The sequence below is a fragment of the Nestor notabilis genome, unplaced genomic scaffold, assembly GCF_000696875.1.
Source record: "Nestor notabilis isolate BGI_N333 unplaced genomic scaffold, ASM69687v1 scaffold11202, whole genome shotgun sequence".
NCBI classification, from domain to species: domain Eukaryota; kingdom Metazoa; phylum Chordata; class Aves; order Psittaciformes; family Psittacidae; genus Nestor; species Nestor notabilis.
The window spans coordinates 25,529-34,888 of NW_009917011.1; the positions used below are offsets into that span (position 1 = coordinate 25,529).

Here is a 9,360-nt window from a genome sequence, read left to right on the forward strand (position 1 = left end):
CTAAATGAATCTCTTGCATGATGAGCTTGCCTCAGAAATTCAGCCCACAGGAGAGAGTCATATGTGTGGAGTCATGTCCGTACTGATAATATTTTGAAGAACTGTGGTTGTTAATCATAGAATCAACTTGGTTGGAAAAGACCTTTAAGACTAAGTCCAACCAGTATTAAGTATTCCATCTGACTTCTCATAACTTCACACAGCTGCTTCAAAAAAGGCTGCTGTTCCAAATTTTCCTTGGTGGGGGGAAAAAAACCCACTGAAGGTGGAAATTAACAGGAATTAGAGGGAGCTCCCCTGCTCCTGACTTGACTTTTGCTTGTGTGTTTCCTAAATAAGAATACCCTAATGGTCTCTGTAACCCACTTGTCATTTACAAACGTGCTAAGTCTATTTTAAGCATTACATAAATCACTAACCTTATTCTTTAGCTTGTTTGAGAGTTAGGAGACTCTCAATTCTTATCAATGAATGGTAGCAGGTATGAAGTGCTTTTAAAGATACCCTTTGTCCCTCTTCATGAAACTTACTCCTTAAGTGTTAGATTTGGTGATTTCTGCGGCTGATACCATCATTAGAACTAAATTCTTCTGAATTTTAGACCTCTCAGGCAGTGAATAAAAACAGATTTTAAAGCCTGTGATGTAGAAGCTTTTTCTTTTCATGGGAAGGATGAAGCTATTGCCTCTCCTGTTGTAATCTTCTGACCCCTCTTTAGGATCATTCTTAAACCTTGTTCTTGCCGCAGAATAATGTTCGTGCTGCTGCACTGGCAACTGTGAACGCGTGGGCTGAACAAACTGGCATGAAAGAGTGGTTGGAAGGGGAAGACCTGTCTGAGGAGCTCAAAAAAGAAAATCCTTTCCTAAGACAAGAGGTAGGCTTCTGTTAAGTAAACCTGTGTTTAATCAAAATAACCTGCCTTGCTGTGGACTGTGTTTATCTGTGCAGGCTGAAGTGACACAATGCTGCCAGTATATGAGTAAACAGGTAGCTGTGTCCTCATACTGACATAAATTTTAGACCTCAAAAGGCTAATGCAGTTCTCAGTGCCTCTGAAATGAAACTTTCATCTGTTTTGATGAATATTTTAAGAGAGGGTGTTTTCCCTCAAATTAACCACATGGTAATGAAGATCAGAACTGGAGGCATTAATATGCTTGAGGCTGATAAAGTACAGCTGAAATCCTGATGATCTTCTCAAAAGGAAGAAACAGTCTGTGCAGTCTTAAGAGACTAGGCTCCAAATTTTAAGATAACTGTTTATTAACATACTGTACTTTTAATCCTTTTATTGCTGACATGAAAACTGATGTTGGTTAAGAATATTTGTCCGAACAAAGGTTGGAGCAGGGTTTTTCCTACTTGGAGCTATCTGAAGGACTAGTAGCCAGGCTCTGGTGGCCTGACGCAGCACTGGGAGTGCTTCTTCCAAAGCTTTTCAACTACAACTTCCTTTCAGCTTCTTGGTTGGCTGGCTGAGAAGTTGCCTACCCTCCGCTCTGTTCCTTCTGATCTACTCTTGTGTGTGCCTCACCTGTACTCCTGCCTCGAAGATCGAAATGGGGATGTGCGTAAAAAAGCTCAGGATGCCCTGCCTTTCTTCATGATGCACCTTGGCTTTGAGAAGATGGCAAAAGCTACCAGCAAGCTGAAGGTATTTCTGACACTAAGATTAAATAATGTGACCTTGAATGAGTGGATATTAACAACTCACATTCAGAGTCTCATGATATGCTGTCTTGAGTCATGTAAGCTTGTCTGCATTGATTATTTTCAGTGGGGGGCTAAAAATAGTAGCAGCAGGCTGTGAGTTAGAGCTTTTTCTACTTCAGAAAGACTGCTGCCACCACCACAGGTTTGTCACTTCAGGAGCTTGACATTTATTCCCTCTGCTTTTCTGAAAATATCTATCTGCAGATAGTTTTCATACCAGTTACTGTTCAACTGTATACCTTTGAGCACATGCTTAAGGTGGCTCTGTCAGTTTGGTGTGTCCTGTGGACCCTTGAGTGCTGAATCACTATTAGGGCATTCCGTTAATGTTGTAGGACTGCTCACCTAGAACCAGTTGCTGGTTCGTCTGTTTCCTATAGGTCTTGCAGAAGAGACTTCAATGGAAAGGTGTTTTCTCAGAACAGAAATATCTGAAAACATTGATGCTTTGATATTAAAGGTCCTGGAAGATGCTAAGCAGACAATAGCTTGTTTCACACTACTGTAATTTTCCTTGTCTGTGTCATGTATTAATCACTATCAATAACCTTTGCAAAATCATCACTTACTTTCTTCTCCTGTTCTCTAGCCAACTTCCAAAGACCAGGTACTGGCCATGCTTGAGAAAGCCAAAGCCAACATGCCAGCCAAACCAGCTGCTCCTGCTAAGGCATCTTCCAGAGTGGCTGGGGGAGCAGCTTCAGCCAAATTCCAGCCTGCATCAGGTAACCTCTCATGTTCTGGGACATGACTGAAAAAGGGTTGGTTTTGAAGCCTTTTGACATGATGTGCCAGAGAAAGAAACATACTTGGGAGAATTCAGTGCAGTTATGGTTACAAATAGCTGTGTAACCTAGTGAGTTCTGTCTGCAGTTCTGGTCTTAGTCGAAGTTGAGTCAGATTCTAGTGTAGGAGGGTTTTTACTTTCCACACAACCATCTGTCAGCTGTTCTTTGGAAATATCAGCTTAGTAGTGAAGCTAAAATCCATGGACTAGAGGGCTTGGTTTTGGTTTTTTCTTTTTTTGTAATTACCTGATTTTAACATAACTTTTAAATGTTTTCATATGAATTTTTTTAAATCTAGGCTATTTCCTCAGTATAATTCACTGTGGGACTACCAGAATGCTTGTGCTGACACAAAAGAGGGTACCAGGATAACAGGATTAGGGGACAGATGATTAGAAGAAGCAGTTCTGCCTTATCTCTGGGGTTAGCTTGCTTGCTTAAACTGGTGTAAACACAGCTCTAGACAGTAGATGCACATACACCAGCACAGTGTATGTGTGTGCATTTTAAATCATTTTGATAATATATCTGCTAAACATCCTAGTTATTAGAACTTCACATGCTAACATGGAATTTAAGGAACTTTTTATGAGGCTAAAATTCTCAGACCTCTCTTTGTGGTAAGCAAATTGTATCCATGAACAGTTTATCTTCTGTGTTCTAAGAATGAAAAACTGTGCTGACCTAAAAATGGGCTTGTTGGTTGTTTAAAATGGGTCCCTTGTTTCTCCAGCACTGGCTGAAGATTCAGGGTCCAATTCCATGGAATCCAAACCTGATCCCAAAAGAGCCAAAGCAGGAGGAGCTTCCTCCAAAGCTAAGGTATGTTGATTTCCTTTTGTTATAAAATCAGTTCTGTGAAGTTAATATCTGTAATTCATTAATGTATTACAGGTAAAAAAGTACAGCCCTTGCTAGGGCCTGCTTTTACTGAGAATCTTTATGCTTAGGAGTTCTGAAATGACAACTGTTGTCAAAAATACAGTCTTGTGAGCAGCTGAGTCTGTTCTAAGTCTGCTTGGCGCCTTGATTTCATGCTGTTGAGGATTCTTTCTCACCATTGCAGTTCCAGTGTTACACTTTGAACAGTAATTTTGATGTATCAAGAGAAAGTAATCTCTCCTTTACATTATGAAGGGTAAAATGTTCCTAGTCACCAGTGCAAAAAAGATGCTTAAAAGCATAATAATTTCAACTGACTAATTTGAATCTGTGGTTAGCTTTTTCTGTTGTTTTGTGTAGCAGTAATATTTTGCTATTAACTTTCAAGTTTGTCCTATGTGTATAACTAAAAAACACTCAAATTATTCTACAGTCCCATTGCCTTAATTGTTTACAGCACTACTGCAGTAAGAACACTTGATTTAGGTCCACATTCATGGCAGGAATGAATGGAACAAACCTTGAAGGATGTTGTAGATTTGCTTAAGTCGATTAGATTATGTCAAAGCTCTGATGTTAGAGTTAATTCCTTTGCTGTGAATGCATGGAAGGGTTTGGAATGGTAAATAGCTGTCTAACAACAAAGCCTTTTCTGTGGCTTATTTACAGCAGTCAGGTGTTAGTAGCAGTATGTCCAAGGGCAATACCAGCCTGTCCAAAGCTAATACAGCTCTCAGCAAAAGCAGTACCAGTCTGACAAAGAGCAAATCTATCAAACAGGTACCACACTGGGTTTTAGGGATGTGGGTGGGTGAGTAGAGCACTGGTTGAGAGTGATGTGTCCTATTTCACAGGATACTACTGCACACACTGTCATGGGTATTGCTTCCACAGCAGCAGAGCACATACTTCTAAAATTCTAATCAACTTTGTTCTTCCAGCTTCTCTCTGGCTCTTGTAGATTGGGCTGCACTTGTACACGTAGGCAGCATGAGGTTGGCTGGTATCTGATGCTTGCAGTTGCTGGGACTGAGGCGTATGTCTTGTATTGCTTGTTAATACCTTGCTTTTTTCAGGGTGTACAGGGGAAGAAAGTGCTAAGCAAGCCTATCTTGAAGGAAGACGATGATAAATCTGGTCCTATTTTCATCATAGTCCCCAATGGGAAAGAACAGAGGATGAAAGATGAGAAAGGTCTGAAGGTGAGAAAAACTTGAATGTATTCACAAGTTTTGAAGGAGTAACTAACACATTCTGGTTTTTAATGTACTATTAAACATGCTATGGCATGAAAGTGCTAGTCTGTCCATCCCTTTTATTGATTATCTAGTTCTTCAGTTGACTTTCACAGGTCAATGTCTGGTTTACTGTGGTGTTTCTCTTCTGGATTACAAATCTTGTGCATTTATACACTCATAAAAGCCAAAGGTCTTTTTACATCTTGCAAGAGATGGTCTTCAGTTGTGAAGTATCATCAAGATTTTACCTGAAAACAGCTGACTAATTTCAGAGTTCTAGGATATATCGTAAATGGTTTAACTTACTTACTTTGAACAGCCCCACTTACCAAGTTTCTTTAGTAGGGAAACTGTTACTTAAAACATCCATGTTATTTATAACTTGATAGCAAATAGGCATATTTATAGCTTGACAACAATCACTTTAATAGTTAATAACTGAAGTAATGGCCTAAAGAATTGCTCCAAGTAGAGAAAATTTTACATGTAAGCCAAGGCGAGCAAACACCACTGACTTTACACCACTGATTTTTTTTTTCCTGTTACTTGTTGATAATGAGAAGACTTTGCAAATAGATTCTAAAAGAGAACTGAGGAAGACTTAATCCTGCTTGCTTTGACTTCCAAATGCTGCCATTTACAGGTGTTAAAGTGGAATTTCACTACTCCCCGTGATGAATATATTGAGCAGCTAAAAACTCAGATGTCCAGTTGTGTGGCTAAATGGCTTCAGGATGAAATGTTTCATGCAGACTTTCAGCATCACAACAAAGCACTGGCTGTTATGATTGAGGTGAGTTTTGGGTCTGTGGTAGTAGGTGATGTTGTATAGAACTAATCTCTGCTATGAAAGATCATGCTTGAATTAAAATCAGATAGGAATTCTCTGAGGAGCCAGGGGTGGTTGTTCTGTGAAGTCAAATCCTTAACATAAATAGAAATAATTTGCAGAGGAATGAAGAAGTTTTATTATTGTTTCTTGGGAGAAGGAAGAACTTCCTCATTGGAGACTTCTCTTAAAGTTTTATAAAGCTGTGTAAGTCAAACACTTGTGGTTCTAGGAATCAACCAGTAAATGTAGACCATCTTATCAGGCATAGCATCTCCTTATTCTCTGTTCTTTTGTTGGACAATGTGTTTCATTTTGCACAACCTTCTGTTTTGTTTTGGTTTTGTTTCCTTCAAGCACTTGGAAAGTGAAAAAGATGGAGTCATCAGCTGCCTGGATCTGATCTTAAAATGGCTTACCCTAAGGTTCTTTGATACCAACACAAGTGTTTTGATGAAAACACTTGAATACCTTAAGCTGCTTTTCAGTTTGCTGAGTCAAGAGGAGTATCACCTTACTGAGAATGAAGCATCCTCCTTCATCCCATATCTTATCCTAAAGGTACAGTTCATAGTAAAGAAACTAACCTTATTTTTCATGAGGAATATAGCAGGATACCATCATGTGCTGTAGAATGTTAATTTCAAATATACTGTGAAGGGTGTTAAATCCAGCTGGCAGCTGGTCACAGGTGGTGTTCCCAAGGGCTCAGTACTGGGGCCAGTTCTGCTAGTTGTTGATCTGGATGAGAGGATCAAATTCATCCTCAGTATATTTGCAGATGACACCAAACTGTGTGGTAGTGTCGATGTGCTAGAGAGTAGGAAGACTGCAGAGGAATCTGGACAAGCTGGATCGATGGGCTGAACTGTATGAGGGTTCATCAACGCAAAGTGCCAGGTCCTGCACTTGGGTCAGAACAACCCCATGCAATGCTACAGGCTTGGGGAAGAGTGGCTGGAAAGCTGCCTGGTGGAAAAGGACCTGGGGGTGTTGGTTGGCAGCCAGCTGAACAGGAGCCAGCTTGTGCCCAGGAAGCCAAGGCCAACTGCATCCTGGCCTGTATCAGAAATAGCACAGCCAGCAGGGCCAGGGAAGTGATCATCCCCCTGTATTTATTTAGCACATTGTATTTTGGTGAGGCCATACTTCAAATACTGTGTTCAGTTCTGGGCCCCTCACTACAAGAAAGACATTGAGGTGCTGGAGCAGGTCCAGGGAGAGGCAATGATGCTGGCAAAGGGTCTGGAGAACAAGTCTTATGAGGAACAGCTGAAGGAACTGAGGTTGTTTATCCTGGGAAAAAATAGGCTCAGAGGAGACTTTATTGCTCTACAACCAACTGAAAGAAGATTATAGTGATGTGGGTGTCAGTGTGTCAAGTAACAAGTGAGTAGGATGGGAGGAAATGGCCTCAAATTGTGCCAGGGAGGTTCAGGTTGGATGTTAGGAAAAAGTTTTTCACCAGAAGGGTTATCGGGCATTGGAACAAGCTGCACAAGAAAAAGTGGTTGAATTGCCATCCTTGGAGGTATTTAAAAGACTTGTACATGTGGCATTCAGGGACCTGATTTAGTAGTGAACTTGGTAGTGTTAGGTTAAAAGTTACACTTGCTCTTGGGTCTCTTCCAACCTAAATGATTCTATGATTCTACATTCCATATTTACCTTTAAAAGCCATTTTAAAGGATTTTTACATTGAGAAGAATTCTGCCTTTCTTAACGTTATTTAGGCCAAAGTACAGCGTCATGAGACTATTTTTTTTCCCCTTTTTTTTGGCTTTTCCACTAGGTAGGAGAACCGAAAGATGTCATCCGCAGGGATGTCCGTGCCATTCTGAACAGAATGTGTCTCGTCTATCCAGCCAGCAAGATGTTCACTTTCATTATGGAGGGGACAAAATCCAAAAACTCAAAACAGCGTGCAGGTGAGAAATGGCATGATGAACTGAGCAATTGCAGAGCATATCATCTTGAGTTTGGGTGGTATTCCACCCAAATGATGAGCAATTCAGCACTAAGATAGTCTCCTTTAAGTGGGTTTGTTGTCCTAGTGAAGCAGTACTGGGGAGAACAGTGACAGTAGTATTGTCCAAGTGGCTAAGGGAATCAGTTAATTTGGTAAAGACTTAAGAAATAAATGTCTTCACACTGCATATCTTTATTACAAAAATTATTTGTGGCATGGTGTTTGTAGCTCAAACAACTCCCTCGTCACTTTGAAAATATCCTGGTATGATCAGAAAGTTAAATTATATACTAAATGGGACATTGCAAGCTCACAACTATCTAAACTACCTACATGTGAAGTTAACTGTAATGGTGCTCCTATATGGTAATGGGAAATACTTGAATGGTACAGAGATGACTGACAGCCTTTAGATGCTGTCTGTGTGAGGTAGTCTTCAGCATTAGTTTACTATTCACTGTGTGAATCACCTTGGAGTATATCTGTCATCACCGTTGCGATTGACACTTTAAAGCAATTGTTCAAGTTGTAGTTGGGCCTACGAGGATGCTGGAGAGGGACTCTTCATTAGGGATTGTAGTGATAGGACAAGGGGTGATGGGTTCAGACTTAAACAGGGGAAGTTCAGGTTAGATATAAGGAGGAAGTTTACTGTGAGGGTGGTGAGGCACTGGAATGGGTTGCCCAGGGAAGTTCTGACTGCTCCATCCCTGGCCAGGTTGGATGGAGTCTTGGGTGACATGGCTTAGTACAAGGCATCTCTGCCCATGGCAGGGTGGCTGGAACTAGATGATCTTAAAGTCCTTTACAACCCTAACTGTTCTATGAACACAGAAACTGGGAGGGCTCTTTTCCCAGCAGCTTTAAACTTCATTGTCATGTGTCAATTTCTTCCTTTAGAATGCCTGGAAGAGCTTGGCTGTCTGGTTGAATCCTATGGGATGAATGTATGCCAGCCAACCCCAGGGAAAGCCTTAAAAGAAATGGCAACTCATATTGGCGACAGGGACAACACTGTACGCAACGCTGCGCTGAACACCATCGTGACTGTCTACAATGTTCATGGTGACCAAGTGTTCAAGCTGATTGGAAATGTGAGTGTAACTGGGCATAATCTATCTTTTTGTTTCCCAAATCCTTATGCTTTTGGAGAGAACTAGCACTGTTTTGCTTATGCTTGGTCATGCAGCATCTTGCTGGTGGTGTTGAGCCCTTTGTAATTTTGAAAGTAACTTGCTACACCATAGCAAGTTAGCTGGTTAATTCCTGATTATGGGAGATAGATATATAGATATCTATATATAACCTGGGTATTCATGAATGAATAACTAAATTGGAAGGAACGAGCAAAATACCAGCTTTCATGTGAGTTAAATTTTTTATAAAGGGTAACTTAATTTACAGTAAACTATATAGGTAACACCTGTGATGTAGAACAATATTTGGATAACTTATTTGGCCAGATAAGGTTAGCTGTTGAGGCTCCATCAAGTACTTGTGGTACTTTTTTTACAACCATCTCCCAACTGTTTTGCAGGTAAAGTTTGGTAAGTTTAGTTTGTTTGCTTTATCTTACTGCACTCCAGTGCTTATGGTCTGTGTCAGTACTGTGTTGCTTTGTGTTGCTGCTGGTTTGTTGTCTGTAAATCATACTTGGCTGTGTCATCTAAAACAGAGTAAACTAGAAAGGTGACAAAACTCACTTCCCAGTTTCCAGCAGTGGAGAGCTATTTCACTGTGTCTTCAGTTTACTGTGCATAACAGAGTAAGTATACTGAGTTCTAAGGTGAATTAAGAGCTGTTAGGCCTTTTTTTCCTGTTCTGTTCTCTGAATTTGTGCTCTTAGTGTTTCTAGCAGCACTAAAACTTAGTGGAATATGATAGATATGTTAATGCCTGTATGAGTTCTTTTGTGTTGTGGGTTTTCCCCACCCCTCC

At 40.5% G+C, this 9,360-nt stretch overlaps 1 protein-coding gene across 2 annotated transcripts in view; it reads left to right on the forward strand.

The window, feature by feature from the left end:
- CKAP5 (cytoskeleton associated protein 5) overlaps window positions 1-9,360 on the forward strand; it is a 39,922-nt gene that overhangs the window by 19,789 nt on the left and 10,773 nt on the right. For both annotated transcript variants that reach the window (XM_010024878.1, XM_010024879.1), the window contains exons 23-31: window positions 749-877; window positions 1,463-1,657; window positions 2,306-2,441; window positions 3,238-3,326; window positions 4,463-4,588; window positions 5,268-5,417; window positions 5,811-6,014; window positions 7,246-7,381; window positions 8,323-8,516. In XM_010024878.1, coding sequence (XP_010023180.1) covers window positions 749-877; window positions 1,463-1,657; window positions 2,306-2,441; window positions 3,238-3,326; window positions 4,463-4,588; window positions 5,268-5,417; window positions 5,811-6,014; window positions 7,246-7,381; window positions 8,323-8,516 — 1,359 coding nt within the window. The remainder of the gene's footprint in view (window positions 1-748; window positions 878-1,462; window positions 1,658-2,305; window positions 2,442-3,237; window positions 3,327-4,462; window positions 4,589-5,267; window positions 5,418-5,810; window positions 6,015-7,245; window positions 7,382-8,322; window positions 8,517-9,360) is intronic.